Source organism: Amblyomma mixtum, chromosome 2, assembly GCF_055824585.1.
Source record: "Amblyomma mixtum isolate Tamu chromosome 2, ASM5582458v1, whole genome shotgun sequence".
NCBI classification, from domain to species: domain Eukaryota; kingdom Metazoa; phylum Arthropoda; class Arachnida; order Ixodida; family Ixodidae; genus Amblyomma; species Amblyomma mixtum.
The window spans coordinates 79384535-79406240 of record NC_143013.1 but is presented as its reverse complement, the minus strand read 5'-3'; the positions used below and the strand labels follow the sequence as shown (position 1 = coordinate 79406240).

General features: G+C 47.9%; 2 protein-coding genes and 1 non-coding gene across 5 annotated transcripts in view; all 3 read left to right on the top strand.

The window, feature by feature from the left end:
* The first annotated feature begins 457 nt into the window (after positions 1–457).
* Positions 458–2468, top strand: LOC149359846 (prostatic acid phosphatase-like). Its single transcript, XM_089569152.1, has one exon. The coding sequence runs from the start codon at positions 999–1001 to the stop codon at positions 1959–1961; it is 963 nt and encodes a 320-aa protein (XP_089425278.1). The 5' UTR covers positions 458–998; the 3' UTR covers positions 1962–2468.
* Positions 2469–10249: 7781 nt separating this feature from the next.
* On the top strand, positions 10250–10548 carry LOC149359845 (signal recognition particle RNA). The gene has a single exon (XR_016289313.1).
* Positions 10549–12893: 2345 nt separating this feature from the next.
* LOC149359844 (uncharacterized) overlaps positions 12894–21706 on the top strand; it is a 42424-nt gene continuing 33611 nt past the window's right edge. Inside the window, exons 1-3 of one of the 3 annotated variants that reach the window (XM_089571957.1) lie at positions 12894–13097; positions 13566–13602; positions 13905–13966. In XM_089571957.1, the coding sequence (XP_089428083.1) occupies positions 13575–13602; positions 13905–13966 (90 nt within the window). In that variant the 5' untranslated portion in view covers positions 12894–13097; positions 13566–13574. Of the gene's footprint in view, positions 13118–13565; positions 13603–13904; positions 13967–21706 lie in introns of all 3 variants that reach the window. The other 2 variants (XM_089571956.1, XM_089571955.1) reach the window with 2 other exon arrangements.

Here is a 21706-nt window from a genome sequence, read left to right as displayed (position 1 = left end):
TGGACCAGAAAGGTAAACAGAGTTGCGGAGGTCACAGGTCACCGTGAAGCAGAGAAAACGCTCCTGCCAAGCCCTTAAAACAGATAACACCTCTGCCCTCGCAGCGGATGAAGTGCTTCCTTTAATCATACGTGGTACTGCCGCCTCTCTCGCGACTACTCATTTGGTCGGATGCGACATTTTTTATCTTGTTTCCTTCCACCATGCACGCGTACACCCTGCTACGACGTAAAAACTTGTTACGTCAAACGCAAACCATGCTGCCAGAGACAACGCTGCCGTGGCGTCACCTACCGCAAAACACCGAAAGTGTTGCGTTTTCTCCTCTCCTACCGCTCGAATTGCGTCTCTCTGTCATAGCTTCAGCTGTGCCCTTTCAGCCTGCCGCAATTCCCCATGGCGGCACTAGGTCGCGCTGGCAATGCTGGCGGTAGAGCACAACAGCAAGTCTGCTTTAGCGACTCGGCGGTGCGGCAGTGTTCGTACGTTTCCTGACGCAATTCCGACAAGGCTTGCGTAGCAACATTCTCTTGTATTGCGCAAACGCCTGCATCTGCTTTCTTCCCTGCCACATCCCTCGGCAGCAGTGTTATCTGCCAAAGCTGCTGCCATTTGCGCCCTGCCGACAGCGAGGGCCGACTGAGTTGCGGTATTTTTATCCCGTGGTGTTTTTTTTTTTTACGATTTCCCGTGTGCTTCATTTCAGCTGCTAGCCGGCGCAGTGACCTCTGGGACGCAGCAGCTGTACGTGATAACATGCGACGTGCGACGGACAGCAGTTTCTCGTGTAGGCCGGGCATGTATAGGGGCAACGCCGCCTGAGCACTGCTGGCATTCTTCCCAGCGTGAGAGAGGTACTAGGTGAGCCGCTGCATTTCTGAACCAAGGAGAGTCCGGCAGCAAGAAGGCACTCTGCAACACCGATCGACGCGCATCAGTTTCAACAGAAAGGAGAGTGGAGTACAGGCTGTAACAGAAGAAGTAGACAAAGACCAAGAATGTCCATTTCAGCTAACGCCAAGCAAGTGGGGCCACCAGACGGTCTGCAGTACGTGTTTGTCATCAGCCGACACGGCCAGCGGACGCCCATCGACCCCAGTCGTAACCTTCCCAAGAACGCCCCCGAGGGCTACGGAGAACTCACCGAAGAAGGCCGCCAGCAGTCCTTCAAGCTGGGTCAGTTCATTCGGGCCCGCTATAAGGACTTCCTCCAGGACTCTGGCAGCAAGCCCGGACAGCTGCTGGCCACCCACGTCGGGATAAGCCGGTGCCGGGATAGCGTAACGGAGACTGTGCGCGGCGTAGGCATCCCCGTGAGTGAGATCGAGGTCGATCCGACGCGCTACGACCTACCCTTCTTCGCCAGCGTGAACGGCAACATCGACGCCGTGGAGCGTGAGCCGTGTCAAGGGCACTTCTCGACGCTTGGAGAGTTAATGGCGTTCATCGCTGAGAAGGCGGGAATGGCGACGGAGCAGAAGAGGGACAAGTTCCTCGTCGTCGACAACTTGATGACCTACGTGCTCAACGGGAACCCCGTACCTGACTGGGCGAAACCCTACTGGAATGACATACAGTGGGCTGACCGGAGGATATTCCAGCGGACACTTCAGGGTCACGAGCATTCATTCGCTAGCTACGTGCTCGGCCGTGTCCTCGAGACCTTCTGGCTCAAGTTCGAGCGAGGCGTCGAGCAGCCTGATAAGATGCATCTCTACTCCATGTCTGACACGAGCGTGTCATCGTTGCTGAGGCTGCTAAGCCGGTCCTACGATGGCCGGCCTTGTTTTTGTGCCAGCGTCTTCTTCGAGGTGTACAAGGACGGCTCTCAGAATTATGTGCGGCTCCTGTTCCGTACAGAGGAGAACCCGCATTTCGTGGCTCTGGACGAGCTGGAGAACCCGTGCGAAATGAGCAAGTTCCTCGAGCGCCTGCGTGCTGTGCTGAAGCCGACCAAGTAGACCCAGCCCACGCTGTCGTTTGTGTATAACCGTTTACTACTTGGCAATTAACGTTATCCGCACTGTGCAATCTTCTCATTAATGTGAATTACAATGTTTAATGCCTTTATCCAACGAGTGCGATTACTGTACCGAACCATAGTGATCAAGGTTATAAATCCGCCGTGCAACAATTCGAACTTCGTGCCGAGACGGCCTCTGCGGTTCGCGATATTGACACACGTTGAACTTTCTGCGATTGCGTTTCGCGAAATGCTGTGGAGGTATTTTACCGCTGGGCCTAGTTCGCTTGCATTTTAGAACTGACAACTGGGGACTACCAAGAAAGGTGTTCGTGGAACAACAACAACAAAAAAGTGGGCCCTTATTGTTATGCATTGCTTCTGCCGCTCGTTGCACGCTGCAAGGAATCGAGTAAGCCGACGTAAATCATAACTTTGTGAAAAGGAACATTGTTCCATTCTATAGTCTACTCATATCAAGACGCACCGCAGAATGTCTGAAGTATACGCATCATCTTATAGAGAAGTCTGTATCTTTAAATTTATCGAAATTTTGTCCTGCGTAGTTTCAATCTAGCTGACGTCGTCGGGTAAAGGCTGCCCAGACTGCTTCTGGGTCTGGGGCGCCGCGGTGGCTCAGTGGTTACAACGCTCGGCTGCTGACCCGAAAGACGCGGGTTCGATCCAGACCGCGACGGTCGCATTTCGATGAAGGCGGAATGCTAAATGCCCGTGTACTGTGCGATGTCAGTGCGCGTTAAAGAACCCCGGGTGGTCTAAATTTCCGGGGCCCTTCACTACGGTGTCCTTCATAGCCTCAGCCGCTTTGGGACGTTAAACCCTCAGAAACCAAACCAAACCAAGCTTCTGGGTCTCTCTCGCAAACATATGCCTCATGCGCATCGAAAGTATACATACCTGTACCAGCCAGCTGCTTATCATCGAACCAAATACGTATTGTGCCGCCTGTACCTGTGCATTATGCGCGGCAACTATAGTGAATGCAAGAGCCGTTGCTTTCGCGATTCATTTGAGCGTGCACAACTTTATGCGGTGCGCGCTAGCTGTGAACAAGCTTCAATAATGCTTCTGAATGTGGGTGTTCTAATCTTTCGTCACCGAGCCCAAATTTCGCAACGATTATCCACTCCAGACAGTACCGCAAAGGGAAGATGTTGCATTTACCGTGATCGTCTTTAACTGTTGGAAGGTCGCTGACGAAGCAAGCACTGATCTCATTGTTGTCCGGGGCCGGGGCGCCTCCCAATTATGGCTGAAAGGGTACGTTGCATATCGCTAGAAAAGAACAATCAGAGCCAGGCAGTGTCTTAGCGATTTGCGCTTTCGTAACGTTTTGGTCGAAAATGTGCACGCAAGCGGTCGGGGAAAAAAAAACGAGTTATCTCTGCTGTCCAGTTTTGAGGCGGCCGCTCGACGGTTTGCAGCAATTCTGCAAGATCGTCAGAGATAAGAACAAAAAAAAGGGAGTGGCAGAGTGATTTGTATAGATAGGCTCAATCGCAATTTAGCCTTTGGCACAATGGCATGTGCCTTTGTTTTGGATGATTCTCACTGCCTTGACGAAGCGACCTTTGTACTTTAACAACTGGTGGCATCTGATAATGCGTGAAGCTCTTGCAACGAGCCGGAAGTTGCCATCCTGCTTCGGATGTCTTCGTTACGCTGTATCGGCATAGTAAAACGGGTACCGGATGTAAAAGCTATAACTGTCGTGTTTCTATCTTAGTTCACAGATTTTTAAAACCACATTTCTGGGTGCGACACCTTCACAGGAAGCGCCGTTTTTCACCACACTGCTATTGCGCGGCTTTTGGTGAATTTGAACTATACGGTTTTGAAAGAACTCCGCGACTGCTCGAAAAAAAAATGCGGACATTTTTTTTCTCAATACAGCAGTCTATAAATTCATAGCCTTTAGTGTGCGAGCGGTGCAGGCGGACGCTTATTATTATTCAGCCTTGTTGAGCAGCCTCAACTTGGCATTAAATGTTAGGCTACCCTTCTTCCTGAAAAACGTTGTAGCGACATTCTATATATATGACCCAAATTTCCAGCCAATGATCTCTTTTGGATTCCTGTATTTATTCCTGATTCGCAGCTATAGCGTTCATTTCTGTAAACCTAAAGGCAGGTCAGCATTTATACTGCATTCAGGAAGGCATGGTTCCTATCTAAAATCATGCAAATTCATGGTTCATATGGGACCTATATAGCTTATGTGGGTCCATACTTATAGAGTTCTTTAACCCCAGATGGTCGAAATTTCCTGATCCCTTCTCTACTGCGTCCCTCATAGCTTGAGTCGGTTTGGGGCGTTAAACCCCCGTAAACCATAAACTTACCCAGTTTCATATTTCCCGCCTCTGACGAGGGTCGCAAGTCTGGGAGTTTTTCAGTGCTTACGCTATTCTCGTTGGCACAGCACTAAAGTTTGTTCCATCCTGCACAAATGTTATCACCGCCGTCTGAAGCGCTTTGTCTGGCTTTTCTGTTCTGCAAACAGCTTCAGGATGAGAAAGAAGTGAAAGCCACCGGTCGCTTGAGAGAGAGAGCACACTTAATTTCCGACCCTGGTCCAGGTCGCCATCTCAAGTCGGAGCCCATATCGCCCAACACGTGGATGATAATGGCAACGAGCAGTGGACACGGTATTGGGCGAAGAGCAGCTGGAGGAGATTCATGGTGACACACAGCTCAAAAGACGAGGAACCCTAGTAAGAAGGACAAAGGACAAGCGCTTGTCCTGTGTCTTTCTTACTCGGGTTCCTCGTCTTTTGAGCTGTGTGTCACTTTGAATCTTTACCAACTAGACCATTTGAACGTCTTGCTAAGCAGGAGGAGGGCCCAGCTCTCCCAAGAAAGAATCTGCGTTGTAGTAGTGTGGTGATTGTGTGGTACGTGGCCAGGTGCAATATGTGTGTGTGTTGTCAGGGTAGCTACAGTCGCCACATTCCTAATCGCGGTGGTGGCTAGAGCGCTTGAGTACGTGTGGTGGTTGTACAGGTCACATGGTTGAGAATTTGTTTCCGCTTTTTTAATGAAAGTAATATCGCGGATAGTATGATGTGGAGGAGGGGGAGGAAAGAGGCGGCGGGAGTGTCGTAGTTCTTTCAGTCGTTCTATTCGGTGTTTTCGGTGCATAGAGTAGTCCGCTCATCCTTGGGATTTTCATCATCCGGTCAAAGGGGTTGCTCGAAGACGTGCCACGAGCGAGGAAATGTGCCCTTTCCTTCCCTTCTATCCCCTGGTGATCGGGGACCCATTTCAGAAGGATTGGGTGCCGGTTAAAGTGTGTGTTTAGCTGGATGGTGGTGGTGGTAGTGGCTTCTTTAAAAAAAAAAAGGAAAAAAGGAAAAGAATGTTGCCTGCGGCGGCAATTGCTATCTAATATCTTAAGCAGCCGAGCTGCGGCCGGCGGAGGTGAAAGGGAAAGGAGAGGATATAAGGGAGAATTACAGAGGGGTGCGATAGCAAGAAAGGACAGGGGAGAGCTTTGTACACTATTGGAAAAATACAAAAAGTGACCAAGTTCGCGCCGCTCACGTGCAAATGTCAGGCACTGTTCGAAAATAAGGGCGCATGAGCGGCCGCTGCAATTATTTACAGAACATAACATACATATACAGGGGCGATGGAAAGAAACGCGAACAGAGCTTAGCCTAGCTAGGCGCTCAGCTGTTCGCATTTCTTTTCATCGCGCTTTTATTTCGATTGTAGCAAAAACACACTAGAGTCGTCCGTGATGTATTCTAGGACGAGTCAAAAGCCTCTTCCTACCGTCCAGGTAAAAGGGCGATATAAAGAAATTCGAACAGCGGAGCGCGTATGCTCGGCATTGTTCGCGTTTCTTTCCATGACGTTAGTCTAAAGCCGCACGCGTGTATGCGTAGCGCCCTGTCGCGAGCTAATTACGGCGCGGCACACTGCACAAGCGGCCGGGGTGGGGCGCCTGTAGAGGTAGCACCCACGGAGCGTACGTGTCACGCTCACTACCTGGATAAGAGCAATCGGGAAGTCAAGGGCGCTTGCTCGATGAACGAACAGAGGCTCGCCATTGTTCTGCCACGGGTGCGCGCCCTGCCGTGCGTGTTTAGCGGGGCGTGGGTATATTCCTGGAGCAGGTTGGTGGCGAAGTCGCAGAGGGCATTCTGGATTTGCATGCGCACTGCGATGGGGCTAGCGTAAAGATGGGTTACACAAAAGGGGCAATCCCGTATTCTTTCATGTGATTGTCCCTTTTTCACTACCGCCCCGCCGCGGTGGCTCAGTGGTTACGGCGCTCGGCTGCTGTCCCGAAAGATGCGGGTTCGATCCCGGCCGCGGCGGTCGAATTTCGATGGAGGTGAAATTCATGAGGCCCGTGTACTGTGCGATGTCAGTGCACGTTAAAGAACCCCAGCTGTTCGAAACTTCCGGAGCCCTTCACTACGGCATCCCTCATAGCCTGAGTTGTTTTGGGACGTTGAACCTCAATAAACCAACCTTTTGCACAACCCATCTCCACGCTACGATGAACCAACTTGCCCAACAACTCATCGTGATGGTTTTAGTTTGGTAAGGGTGGTGAAGGATTGCTTCTGCGATTTCTTGCATACTTCAGCTGAGGTCAGATCAGGAACGCCGGTGTGATAAGGACTTCCTGATGGCGGGGGCCTACAGATAAAGTTGTACGTTTTATAGCTGTAGGTTATTAATTTTCACCGGGCGCCACGTGCAGAGCATTGTGTGAGCAACGGTTGAAAATCGTTTCCAGACTATTAACTACAATTAGCGTCCCGATGCATCACCGATTTCCGCGGTGTCAGCACGTGCCATTTGACTCCTGAAGGTTAACAACAACAGTGCGGTCGAAGATGTCCCTCCCGAATGGCTGCAAATTAGAACCTGGGCTCTATACCGTGTGACACAGTGCCTGCTTTCAGCTTTCCACATCCCTCGTTCTGCGCCCTCTCTCTACATTATCGGCTGACATTGACGGTGTGGCCATGAGGTAAGGATTTCACACACATGGTGGTCTCTTATAGTTTCTTATTGAAGAGATATTGGGCTGCCGCGGTTGCTCAGTGGTTATGGTGCTCGGCTGCTGACCCAAAAGACGCGGGTTCGATCCCGGCCGCGGCGGTCGAATTTCGATGGAGGTGAAATTCTTGAGGCCCGTGTACTGTGCGATGTCAGTGCACGTTGTCAGTGCACGGTGGTCGAAATTTCCGGAGCCCTTCACTACGGCGTCTCTCATAGCCTGAGTCACTTTGGGACGTTAAACCCTACAAACGAACCTAAAGCCATATTGGGTCTCTAGGCAGAAGGCTCAAACGAGCCAGGGGCGGATCTATGAGTCACTTCAGAAGGGGCAGTTGGGGGAGGGTGGCGGTCCCGTTTGAACCATCTATTCGCTGGACTTTTTTCGTCGACAAAAAAATTGGCGTGCAGCATGATTTTACAATGTGAAATTTCTTCCCTCCACCCCACCCCCTTAAATCCGCCTCTCTAACGAGAACGAGCTGGACTAATTAATTTCAGTGCATCATGCATATGCATGGTGACAAGGAAACCAGCGTATGCAGAAACGAAAAACTGAGCTGGAAGAACGCAAGCGTGTACGTCTTGTGGGCCCTTTCTCGTTGTGTAATCAGTGAAGCTGCCACCTTGTACTCCACGAAGCTATCTCTGCGTGCAAACCGCTTTAGTCATTCATGCCTTCTGCAGGATCAGCAAGAGTGCAAAGAAATTTGCACGCTTAAAGGGCAAATTCCGCGATTCTTTTTCATTAAATGGCTGATTTATATTGCTGAGGGCTTTCTCGCGAGAGTACGAGACTTAATAATTTTTTAAACACTCGAACAATAATTATAAATAAGCAAGCAACACGAACTCAAATGAAAACTCCCGCGTGCTACCCCGTAGAGCTGTTTAGCGTGATGACGCCGCTTTAGACAAGGGAGCCGCATGTGTGCGCTGCACGATAGGCAGATCGGCGACGGAACAGCACGTGCGAAGGCCGAGCTCAATACCACGGTTCTTTCTCCATGTCCTACTAAAGTGCAAATGACAGCTGCTTAGACAACCTCAGTATAAATTATTCGCTATTTACCCATGAGCTGCTGCGGTAACGGGCCGGGCTGGCCTCAGTAGAGGGACAGTTTAGCGGGTCAGGCCCGAGCTTGGGCTGGGTTCGGCTGAACGTCGGGCTCGGGCCGTGATCGGGCCGGAGATTGAGGCCCGGGCCTGGGCTGGGCTCGGCTGAACGTCGTGCCGGGTACGGCCGGGATCGGGCCGGGTTCGGGCCGGAGATTGATATATATACGATCGTATACATGTACGAAAAAGCTTTAATATTCACTTTAGGGTCACGTGCGTTTCGTTAAGTTGTAGAAGGGGTTACAAACGACCGATCCAGTTTTTTTTGTAGCAGTATATGTTCTCACTTACCTGTTCTGTGCCCACCCCTAAAAAAGGGGATGCATTAACAAAGTAAAATCACTCCTGAAGAAGATCGGTCTTCCGATCGAAGCGTCGAGTCGAGTAAATATGTTACCTTTAACGAAGCGTATACTTCGCTATATACCCCTGTAAGCAGTCAATTACTTCATGCTCTCGCAACCTATATATATATATATATATATATATATATATATATATATATATATATATATATGAGTTGATGAAAGAATGTTGAGATGAATGAGTGGAGTGCGAGTAAAAAGAAAGGAGAGCCCGCAACGACCACATACGAGGGATGGTCAAGGTCACTGATATTTAAAGAAAAAATTAAGGATGGCTGTGATGATTTGGTCACATAGTGAGGAGGGAGGACGAATACAATGGAAAGATATGATGAAATTCGAAGGTGGTAAATTTAGTTAGAAGGAAGGGATGGCATGAAGATGTTGAGGTACATCTAAGGTTGAAGATGCTCAAGAGGGAATGCGTTAACGAGAGGGGGGGGGGAGAGGGCTCGTAAAAGAAATGGCCCAATATTAAGGATACAACAAAGCTGTAAAGTAGTAAAAAAATTGGAGGATGCTTAAGCATTAAGAGTAGAACACGACAGCGTGTGGCAGGTGGTCGTGTAAATGAACACAGTTTTCATTTTTTCAATTGTTTAAATTAATTGATTACTTACACGCTAAATTTTCTTAATTAGCATCATCAAGCATTTACTTTTCGTTCTGAGCATTTTGACACCTTTGAACCCCCTTCTTTCATTTTTCGTTTGTTTGATTAATCAATTAATTACAATGATTTCATTAACTCGTCATCACCTATAACAGATCAATCAATCACTAGAACCACAAATTACCATGATACGATTTTTTTACACAACCCCCGATTATTTCCGACACGCGGGGCTGATTACTACCTAACCGACGGCTTTTCGACCGAATGAATCTGTTCTTGCTATGCGTTGCAGCACTTGCTAGCTTTATTATGCCGCGGCATGCATCTTAACCTTCCCTTGTGAGCTGAAATTAAAACGATATCGTCGCGGTTACTGAACAGAAGTTGCCTCCTGGCCACACAGCTGCTTACGTTGAGAGGGAGATGTGAGCCCTTGCGCCTTGTCGACAAGACATTTCATGACGCTGCAAAATGCGCGCTCGAGTCAAGTTTCGGAAGACAAAGGACTCAAGCTGAGGTTGTTCACCAAATGCAAGCGTTGTAGTTGGTTCTAGCAGCAGATGTCGTATACGTAGATGACACTAGACTGTTTTCATTTACGAAACTCTGTTTATCACAGAGCAAAAAACTAAGCTGTCCGTGAGGACACGCTCGTTACTGCTCCCCGCTCGGACTGCCGTTCTGCTTATCCCCTCCCGTCGTAGGAGGAATTGCGGACTCCTTTCGACCTTTGGAGCCTCTCTCTGTGTTCGTCTGGGCACCCGGCGAGGTATATGGCTCAAATGATTAATTTAAAACGAAACATGCATACTAAATACGCATGGAAGTAGAATTAGAGGATTCAACAACGGATGTGGACGTGTAGCGACTGACTGCGATAGTTTGAACCACTTGAATGTCCCGCCGCACTGCCTGTAATGGTCGTGTGGCGCCGCCTCGTGTCAACTTTGTGCACGTGAAGCGCGCTTGCTTTAGTGGTTGGCCGTTCCGAGCATATGGTCTGTTACATCGAGCATGGTTCGGGGTCCGTGACCTCGCCTGTGTATTCAGTGGTGTAGGGACCGCGGTTAGATACTTGAGAATAAGAAAAAAAAAAAGAGTAGGAATAAGTGGGATTAAATGACTATTGCTGCATGCACTCCGCCGGCCGGGGGTCGTGGCGTACCCCTGTAATCCAGCTACCTGGAGGCGAGGTCTAGAGGACGGGCTGACGCCGGGAGTCCTGAGCCGCGGTCGTCCATGTTGACGGGGCGTCCGCGCTAAGCGGGGCGTCGATATGGTCCCCCCGGCGGAGGCCGGTGGGGGCCAGGTCGCCTAAGGAGGAGCGGACCGGCCCAGGGCGGAGACGCAGCAGGCAAAAGCTCCCGCGTGTCGCAGTAGTGGGACAGCGCCCCGGAATGGGGGCCGCGGTGCAGCCCGGATGTCAGATTCGGACCTAGATCTTTTGTTTTGTTTTTTTTGCCTTCCTTCCTAATTTTAGACACGCTGAATGTCAGCCTCATAAATGGTCCGTCAGAAGATTTCTGCCAGCATTCTCTTTCTTATTTTTTCACGGTATGGGATGTGTATGCCTTCCTAACTGGTGTGTGCAACACGCTTGCATTTCGAACTGCGAAGTAAACAAAGCAGTGTACATATTTGCTTTCCAATGGACATAACATAAAGAACTATTGGAATTACAAAAGTGTGTGATCCAATGTAAACTGACTAAATGAAAACTCGCGCGCTTTTTCCTCTTATTTCTAGTACCTCCCTCCCTCACCCTACCACCCCTTCCATTTTTTTTTTCTGCTTCGCACCAGAGCAACTATAAAATACATGCCTACCGACTGTGCCCCGGTCGTAACTTTTGAAAGCACACCTTCACCCATTTTGGAGCGAAAAGCTCCACTTCTCGCATGCAAAGCTGAAGCTGAAATGACGCTTGGATTTGACCTCCTAACTGGAGGCTCGCCGGTGGTGTGGCTGTGACGTCATACCACGTGACTTGTAGCACCTGTTACCATAGGGGGTTACCGCTCGTTCCGCCGATCGCTGCTCCGACCGCTCTCTCTCTCACGCCAATGTCATGTGACTAACCACATGATTCGCTCTTGCTGAAAAATTTTGTGGGGTTCGCACCCGACCGCGGTGGCCGCGCTTCTTTTTTTCCCTTCTCCCTTTACTTCCTTTATCCCGTCCTTACGTCGCGGTTCGGGTATCCACCGAGATACGTGATAGTTACTGCGCCATTTCTTTTCCTGAAAGCCAATTTAAAATTTTTACTCAAGTCTGCATGCTTACGGGGAGGAATGCAAAAACATGTCTTTTTATAAATGAACATTGGTTTTTGAGGAAAGGAAATGACGAAGTAATTGTCTCACGTATCTAAGTGGACCCCCAGAACCACGCCGTAAGGGCAGGGAGATAAATGAGGGAGTGAATTAGAAGAAGAGGTGCTGTAGTGGAGGTGTCCGACCACCTGGGGACAAGATTTTGGTGAATGTTCAGGAATACTGCCACCACATTGAGGTCAACCAGTGATGACAACGCTGGGATTTTGTCTGGACCAGCGATATGGGGGTTAAGGGGGGGGGGGGGGGGGGGGGGGGCGGGGGAGGGGGGGGGCTCACTGGGTTATCTGTTACAGGCGGCGTCGTCGCTTGGGCGGACGCGGTTGCTGTGACGCGCGTCTGTTCTTTCAATCCTTCCTGTCACATCTTTAACTCTCCTCTGTCTGCACGTGGCAGCGATTGTGGCTCAGATCGAGTCAGTGGGCAGGTCCGTCGCGGTGCACTTTCCTTTTCATCCTTCCTTCAGTCGTAACAACAACAACGGCGATATCTGTTGTTCAAACCAGCGTCGTCGCTTCGACAGACGCGGTTTTCGCGCCGCGCCTCTCTTTCCATCATTTCTTGTCTCTGCGCGTGGCAGCGATTGTGACTGAACTCGGGTGTGACGTCATCGCTTTCTAATTTCTGCGTCATCTTGTCGCGTCATTTCGCACGCCTGCGACCCGGGTTCGATTCCCACCTAGACGCCAATTTTAATTCTAATGATTCATGACGTCATATGACCGATGACGTCACAAGGGACTAACTTCCGGCTGCACATTTTGCGGACACTTCCGACGTCACCGTAGCCATCTGAAAACAAAGGAGCGCTCGCCGCCTTGACACCGCAAACACGGAGCCAGAACCTGTCACCGGGACGAGTTCATCGACTGAGCATTTGAGGCGCCGGGCTGCCTCTAGCGATCCCTACGACAGAGAGCGTCACGAAGCCGCGTTGGCGAGAGATAAGTCGCGAAAGTGCGAAGAACCCTCTGCTACATTTTTGGAGGATGCTGAGAGCATGTTATAGCTGCTGGTGAAGTCGCCGAAGCTACGGTGTGAAATTCAAAAGATAAAAACAGTTAATGCGAAGTTGAACGCGCTTACATTTTTCTTTTTCTTCTTTTTTTTTGCGCCCTGACCGATTCTGTAAGGCCGCAAAGGCAGTTCGCGTAACGAAACCGAAACTTTGTTGTGAAGTTTATTTATAATGTACTAAATACAACCTGCAATAAAGATGTGCTGCTGCTTCACGAAAAGCATAACAACCGTTTTAAATGTATTTGCTGTTCATTAAACATTAAGGGCCCATGTTTAGAAATCAAGCAGCGAACACAAGATTAGAAGGTGAGCGCATTAAAGCCCGCCTTCCTCACTGTAGCTTGTCGTTACTAAAAGAAAGTCTTACGCGGTTTTCTTTTACCTAGTTTATGCTTTACGCTTTACATGTTTTACCAACTTCTAAGAACTTTTCTAATCGTGCGCCACCTAGCGCGTTGTTTGCACGTTTCGTAGGCAGTTTTGTTTTCACCAGCGTGTGAATGTATTTTCACGGGTAATTACCAACGATGTTCACTTTCTTAGCTTTCAGAGCGGAGGAATGGACGTAACCCGTGCGAAAGATGGAGCTAAACAATGTGGTGTGCTTGTGATCAAGATCTTTCGCCGCTGCATTGACTAAGGTTGGTGGAGGTCCATGTGTGTGCGTATATGTTCTTCGTCTCGCTGGTGTTCTTTCTTGGCTTGCTGTGCGCCGTCGCCCGCTTGGTATGTTACGAGCGCGCTTTCGAATTCTACTTGTAGTACCTCCGCATTCTCCTGCGAGGCGCGAATCCTTACTTACGCGCGTGTATCAGCATAGTTACTTGTTGACATAAATTAGGAGTGGTCATGTGGTTCACCGGACCGACGCACCCGTTTCTTTTGTGTCTTGTGGCTGGAATACCATCAGAGGCGCCGTGGTAAGCGCTTGGTGAGGGTTTGTTCCCTTTTCTTACGTGCTGGCGCGTGCGGCGCGCATGCTCGTGTTTAAGAGCGCGCGCATTCTACTGCAGCGATTGTTCATACTTCAGAACACACTTCGTTACTTCTTTGGCGTTAGACTTATGATTACTTCATGCGTGCTATTCTGTGTTCTCTCTTTCTTGCAGTAATGCGAGATGAGTTCCGAGGACTCTCGCCTCAAAGGTACCCGACTTTATGATTGTTTGAAATTTCCTGCTTTGTTCTTAAACGTGCATTCAAGACTGTGTTAACTTTAGCTCATGAGAGCTCACAACTCTTTTTCATTAAACACCTTTCCTGTCTTAAAGCTGCCGACCTGACGCACATAATGTTCAAAAGTGTGATGTCAACACCGTGCACACATCTTTGTGAGCATTTGTGGTTGAGCATGACACTGTATAACATTCATCACAAGTACAGTTTGAGACCATACAATGTGCTACCACTGCTTTTTGGGCTAGTTGTGACTGTGGTCATCATTGCAGGCAAAAAGAGGGTAATTCCAACCCCCCCTGGACCAGATGCCAAGAAACCAAAGCCTGCAAAGGTAGGAACTGTATCCAACTTTTGTCACCGGAACATGCTCGTGAAGTCTGTAACAAAAAGCTTAGCTTCATAAACATGTCATATCTGTGTTATCTAATTACACCGAGACCTTTGTCTCTTGGAACTAATGTGCTCAGTGTAATATTTGTTTTATTTACTCACTGTTCTATTTAGGACTCATTGCACTTAAGACACACACTTAGTAAATCTAGGATGGTTCCAAGCAGTTTCAAAAGTGTAACTCTTCATCAGTGCTTTTGAGCACTGTTTTCATGGAGCAGCCAGTCCTCACTAAGGTGCAGAGTTGTGCTATAGCTTTTCTTCTTCTTCTTCTTCTTCTTCTTCTTCTTCTTATTCTTATTATTTCTTACTGGAATAGGAAATAATCTGTAGGCTAATAGTACAATTGATCAATTTTGCTTTGCAGGTGACCTGAATATAGATACATTATGTTCCACGAAAACAGTTGTGGCAGATTACCTAGCCGTTCTTTCAGCTGCCGGCATAGAAAATGTTATCAATGCACCATCTCGGGAGGAAGTGCTAGGCAGTAGATTAGTTCTGTCTTGTCTAGGTCACAGACATACATGCTCCAAACTACAATCATCCCTCAGCTGTCATCACTAGAGACCGGATTTTAGGCAAATGCCTATTTTTTTCAACGCTTCGTAGGCGCACCATTTTTACATATGAGCACGAATTAGGTGTTGACAATATGTTTAATACTGTTTTTATAGTGCCTATAAATGCCTATTTTGGGGGTCAGTTCCTATAAATGCCTTTTTCCGACGTCGGTGCCTAAAAATGCCCTATTTTACAGAAAAGGGGCCTGAATTACGCTGTGGTTTTGCTTTTAGATTCTGTTTGCTTTCGAATCCATTTCGGTTTTGTGTAGAACACACACGTAGCAACATTAGATGACCTCGTCAGTTGGCTGTGGTGAACACTGCACCTACGCCGGCTGCGTGCACAATAACAACCACGACAGCCGAAAATATCGAAGGTGAACATCCTATGATACCGAACAGTGTAAAGCCATGAAATGTTCCTAAGTACAAGCACGCTCCTGTAACATCCGTTGATGTTGAGCGTTCCTTTCCAGCATACAAGCTTGTTCCTACTGATAAGAGGCATAAATTTGAGTCCATAAACCTGGAGATGGTGCTTGTCTGCTACTGCTTCCATAGCTTCAACAGTGATTTCTAGAAGGATGATGTTTATTTTACCGTGGATACTCGTGGATGTGCAGTCTTTGTCAAAAGTTTAGAGCCCAGGGGGTTTGCTTCTAAGCCTCGTATTGGGACTCCTGCAATATTCGTGGTAGTTCTACCCATTGGAGGAGGCAGGACCTGAAATCTTCTTACCTTCAGCAAATTTGTAGCCCTGGAGAGGCATTACAAACCAGACAGTGTGCTTCAGAAGCAAACCCCCTGGGCTCCAAACTTTTGACAAAGGCTGTACGTAGGCCGGTGCAGAACTATGATTCTTTTCGGCATATTCCACATAAAGCAGCACTGCATGTAACATTTTCTAGCATCTCGTATTTATGGTTTCCAGACCCTTCTAATGGCAAGCACCATTTGATAGTCGCGTGGCTCCAGACACGTGAAGCCACAAACTCTAAAACACTGTTTACACAAATGACAACATATTTATTAATGTTGAAGCATCGTGTATGCCTGCAATAAATGAGATCAAATCCTGTGTGAGCGAAGACTGAACTCATTTGTCAGATGCTTTGAATTGACAATGTTTCTATCAATTTCTAAATACATGGCCTCCTGTTAAGGTGTTAATTGTTTCTACTTTTCTACACGACAAGCGAATTGTTTGTTTCGATGTATACCAAAGTGTTTTAAAAGGGTTAGTAGCCGTCCCTTTTGCTGTGCTGAAGCATGTGTATTGTACAAAAAGTTGCGTGACAGCCCTAAAAGAAACGGCTTCTAATGTTCGCACCTTGCTTAAGGTCCCAAATCAATCCTGCTGTGTGTTTGTTTTTTTACGGCAGATATTGTGCGCTGAAGTTCGGAACTGTGTGCACTTTTGATAAAGTTTATAGTGCCTATTTTTCTCCATTAGGTGCCTAAAATGCAATTTTAGCTGCCTATTTATGGCGCCTAAAACGTGATTTTTAGTGCCTAAAAATCCGGCCTCTAGTCATCACGCAGCGTTTGGCCGATCCTTATTTTACAGTTTGCCGATTTTTTGACCGTACTACCTGTGAGAATTCAGGTCTGCGAACCTCTAACAAAGTCCAAGATAACTTGCACTTCACTATAGAGGATCAACGCAAAATAGATAACCTAATTCGTAACTTTAACGGGCAGGCATTAGCTAGGTCTAGCCCTCCTGATTCAGTTTATTTTTTGTTCTGCCAAAAGTTAAGGACATTTGAACAATCTTCGAAGCGGGTCATCCACAAAAAACAAAGAAGTAATCATATCTGGTTTAATGCAGCTATTTTGCCTGCAGTTCTGCACAGGGACTCGCTGTGGAAACGTAAACGCTCCCCTAAAAATTTTGGAACTGCACACCGAATACAGAGCCGCAAGAAGCAGAGTTGTTGCGATTGTTCGTTCCGCTAAACAGCAGTATTAGCATCAAAACTTGGTACTGATTAATAATTTCAAATGCGTTAACGGAAATGAGTCATCTCTTCAAGAAATTTTTCCGTAGCTGAATTGCTTAACAAGCACTTCGCACGTGTATCTCAGTCTTGTTCATCCTTGACGCAAGTTAAATGTTCCTTGACATGTACCGTATCTGCATCCACCTTTTTACTGAAACTGTCAGCAGGTGACCTGGCGCACATAATCTTCAGCTTCAAACGTAATAAACCACCTGTTCTTGATGATATTGCAGTGTCTGTGCTTCAGAGAAATTATGAAAATCTGGAAAACATCCTTCTGTCTATCCTTAACGTATTCTTAGAGACTGCTGCAATGCAAAGTGTGTTAAGAACGGCAATTGTGAGACCAATATACATGGGTGGCAAGAGAGAGAATCTTGATAAATATAGACCCATATTCGTTTTACCAATACTTTCCTAGATTTAAAAAAAATGTTTGCTAGTGTGCGTGACATCATTTGTGAAAAAAGTTTCTACTCTGTCTGGCCGACAGTTCGGTTTCATTGAAGGCCATGGAGCGCTTTCACTTCTAGAAGAATTTGCAGATAAATTGTGCAAAGCTTGTGATCACAATCTGTTTGTTTGCTTCCTGTTTCTAGATATCGCCCAAAGCTTTTGACACGGTAAATTACGAAATATTGTTGTAAAAATTATGGCTGCTTAGATTTAGGGGTCCATTCTATGATCTTACGAAAAAGCTACTTACTAGATTGCTCACAAGTCGTAGCCCTTGATGCACCACAGCCCTTAGCAGCCGTCAGATGTTGAGGGCTGGGGTTCCTCAGGGGTCCATTCTGTCACCTTTACTTTTCAATCTATTTATAAATGACTTTGCAGCAGCAATAGCAAATTCCTGGTCTTTCAGTACGCCGACAATACGGTTTTACTTGCAAAGCATATTTCCTACAAAACTGCGGTTGCTTTACTGCAAGAAAATATCTGTAATGCAACGAACTGGTTTTCTTTGAATGGTCTTTTGGTAAACCAGCAAAAAAACAAAATTAGTCTGTTTTAGAAACCCCTTGAAGACAACTGTACCGACGGAATCTTTTTTTTACACTACCACAATGATAAAGGTTGCCATTGCACTCCAGTTGCAAGTGTTCATTGTATAGACCGTTTTCGGCGCGAGGAGGAAAATAGCCTCGAACCGGCACGCGCGCGCCGCCACTTCTCCTCTTTCTCTCCTACTGGTATGCACGGGCAGCGAAGTACGCGTTGAGTTACGTTCGTGTCCTGCTGTCTTTTGCACGAGAAAACAGTTTTTACGTGTTCTGACGCTGACTGTGCACATGAATCGTGAGCCGAGGTCATCAGGATACCACTGCGCTGTTTTTGGCTGCACCAACAACTATTGCAAGCGGAAAAAACTAGCTGCAGAGCCATTAGCACAGCATTAACAGCCGCGGCGTCAGTGCTGCTGCGACTTGTTCCACCTGCATCGCTTTCCGTCAGATGAAGACGACCGATGTCTTTGGCTGGCTAGCGTTAACAGAGAGGATTTTGTGCCTCCTTGATGTCACATGCTTTCTTCTCTAGCAAGTAAAAAATGATGTGTGGCATCCGGACGTTTGGCCACTTCAGTCAGTGACAACACTTAGATGCCTGTACAGCTCGTGACCTGCAGACAAGTATGAAGGTCACAAAATCAGAGCAATGGAAGTACACAGCTCAGATAAGCAGAAAAAGACCTCTCCAAAGTTTTTGTTGCATGCTGAATATGACAGCAAATGATATGCAATATTACAGCACTGCCGAGTAAGCAGTGTTGATGCAGCAGTGTTGTTACCGCGAACAACTGGGCCTTGGCAGAAACAAAAGAGCATGCTCACTGCACCAGTCGTCAAGATACCAAAAACTTGTGTGAAGACGCATAGTGTGCTTAGCGACGACCGCAAACGCGCTTGCTCACCAAAGCACAATCGAGCTGCGGGTGGCGTGGAGAATTCCTACTCCCGCGTGGCAAATACCCATGCAACCTCTCATCTAACTTTCTCTGTTTAGTGCGGACATTTATTTAGGGCCGCAACACTTTTCTTTCGACGAGAGAAGAGTGGACACGTACGCAGAAAAAAGCGGCGAGGCAGCGAGAACGACCATTGCTCGCGCTCGCTCGGTGGCCAAGCCCCCAAGCAAGCAATGATGACATACGCAATGTCAACTAGCCTAAACAGTGCTTTCGTTCAGTGCCTGCCCGCTCTGGCTTAGTAAACATTCTCGCACCTACCACCTAGACCTGCTCGTAGGCGAGCATTTATCTCGGAGAGATAACCAGCTGAAAGGCAGAGAGGACGCCAGGCATCAGACGCCTGAATCTGGCACGATGCGTATCTCGCTGAGAAGTGCACTGTAGTACCTGCCTGAAATTGTGAAGTGTATACGGGTCAGCTTTCACGAAAGAAATTCATCATCGTGAGTGGTCCAACAATACAGTTCGCGTCTGCGCACCATGCACATTTAAGCAAAGTGAAGTGCGGCTAATGTAAACATTCATGAAGTGACTTTGTTATGCTGGCGGTAATCGTACTCTATCGAACTCAATCAGACAGCATAAAAGAAGCTTGGCGGCTGCCTGTGTCGCTTCATCGACCGCCATCGTAGATAGTGGTGCGACCATTACTGTGCACTAGAGCAAACAAACAACTCGTAAACAAATTTCGTTTGCCTAGGTCAATCATCGGAACGACGGTGGAAGTGCCTCCTGCCCCATAATCCGATGGAGTTCCGGCCATCACTAAACCAAACGGCGGCAGTCTTGCTCGAAAAGTTTTTCCCGTCATCCAGGCGCATTTCTAGCATACACACACATGCACAAAAAAATCAGAAGCTCCGATACGCCAATTTGCGACGCCTCTGTACTGCACCGTGGGCGCAGCACAAATGCGCGCGCATACCAGCATGGCGCTAGGGACAAGAACAGAACATAGACGGCACCACCTCCCCAAAATGGCCGTGCCCTAGATGAAATGGTCTATAAAATATCTGGGGGTTTACTTGATAGTGATCTCTCGTGGCATAGTCACGTGGCATACATTTGTAGCAGATTACGTAGCACTGCATGGTTATTGTTTACAATTAAATCTTTTCTTCCTGTATCGATAAAAAAGACAACCATGCATGCAGTGTTATAAGGTATGGCATCACAGGTTTTGCGCACTGTTCGCAAAAGTGGCATGGTTGTGTAGATGCTTCTAAAAAGCATGTTGGAAAGTACAGCCTGTGGACATTCCTTTCCCTCTCAAGTAAACTTGTTTAATTTTAACAAACAGTTGTTCTGCGACACTTTTGGAATTTTAGGCATGTGGGTTCAATCCAACCAGCGCAGTACTCACACTTTTACCCTGCTCAAAGCAACAACGCTACAAGTCTCACGCATGATCACCCGCATCACCAACAGGCGACATGGCATGCGTGAAGAGGACACACTGAAACTAGTCAGAAGCCTTGTAGTTAGTAGAATCACGTACAGCCTACCCTACCAGTGCCTCAACAAAAACGAAATACAACAAGCGGATGCCCTGCTACGCAAAGCGTATAAGACAGCGCTCCGACTTCCGCGCAACACGTCAACAGAAAAACTCATGGCCCTGGGATTACATAACACCTTTGAGGAGCTACGAGAGGCGCAGCTTGAGTCGCAAAAACTCGGGCTGTTGCAGACAACGACTGGAAGAGCGCTCCTGCAGAGGCTCGGATACCGCGAGCAGATGCGAGAAATGACGAGGACGGCAACGATCCCCGACGAGCTTCGCAAGACCCTCAAGGTAGCGCCAATACCAAAAAACATGGATCCCAACCTCCATCGAGGCAGAAGAGAAGCGAGGGCTGAATTCATCGAAAAAACATACGCTCCTCAAGCCACGACCGTGTATGCAGACGCGTCTTGGAGAGGAGGAGACACCAAAATCGCTGTGGCGGCGGTGGTCGATTCGTCTTTACACGAAATGACCAGCGCGTCTCTCCGAGGCTGCACAGCTGCAGAGTCCGAGGAAGTAGCCGTTGCTCTAGCGGTGGCGGAGGGCTATAGAACCGGGCGGTCGCTAACAATACTCACCGACTCTCAAACAGCCTGCCGAAATTACATGAATGGCAGGATAGGTCGTCACGTGCTCCGTATACTCCTCGCAGCGAGCGACAGAATTAAAAACCAGGAAGAACAAAGCGACAAGATCCCACACAAAATTGTGTGGGTACCGGGGCACACGAGGGTGGCAGGGAACCAAGAGGCCGACAGGATAGCTCGAGGATACATTACTTTCCGAGCATCCGACGAGCCCGCGGAACTCGCGCCAGCACCCAGGGATTACTCGGCCATACTACAAAACTACAGAGGCAGAAGATTGCGATATCCCCCACCGCACAAATCTCTCAGCAGAGAGGAAGCTGTCACTTGGAGACAATTACAAACAGGCTCTTTCCCAAACCTACATATACTAAACAAAATGCACCCTACCATATACGCGGACAAATGTCCCTGGTGCGACGGAAAACCTATTCTCTATCACATCACATGGGCCTGCCAAAACATAGACGTGGTCCCCAAAATACAAAACCCGAGTGGGGAGCAGTGGGAGACTCTGCTGTCCAGCGACCGCTGCGAAGACCAACAAGGTCTGGTACAGCGAGCTCAACGGGCGGCAGTGGCCAGCGGAGCCCTGGACTGAGGGCAACCGACCACTGATTAGAGGCGGACGACTTCGACAGAGAAGACTCCTGGGGGTAGAATGAAGGAGAAAACGTCTCTGAAGATGCCCCCAAACCGCAGGAAAAAGGACTAGAGTAAAATAAAGTTTTTCCTTCCTTTTCCTTCCTTGGAATTCTGCCTTCAAGCCTAAATCAGTTGCTGCCAGAATCCTACGTAAAGGTCAGCTCTACACTGTTCTTAAATACTCAGCCAGATACGGCAAAGTAAGACTAGGTTTATATGTCCCTACATTATTCAGCAGTCTTCCTGATCATGTATTGTCCGTTACTTCCAAAATGAACTTAAAAGGGATGTTAAAATCTGTGATGTTTTAATGCCAAATGATTTCTACAGTGTTTCTTTTGTACTATGTATTTTGTTCAGTATTTGCATTTCAGTGTATGTACACTTATTGTGATATTTTTATT

What these genes read in the sequence shown, in the direction of transcription:
- LOC149359846 (XM_089569152.1), top strand. Translation starts at nt 999, where the DNA reads ATGTCCATTTCAGCTAACGCCAAGCAAGTGGGGCCACCAGACGGTCTG.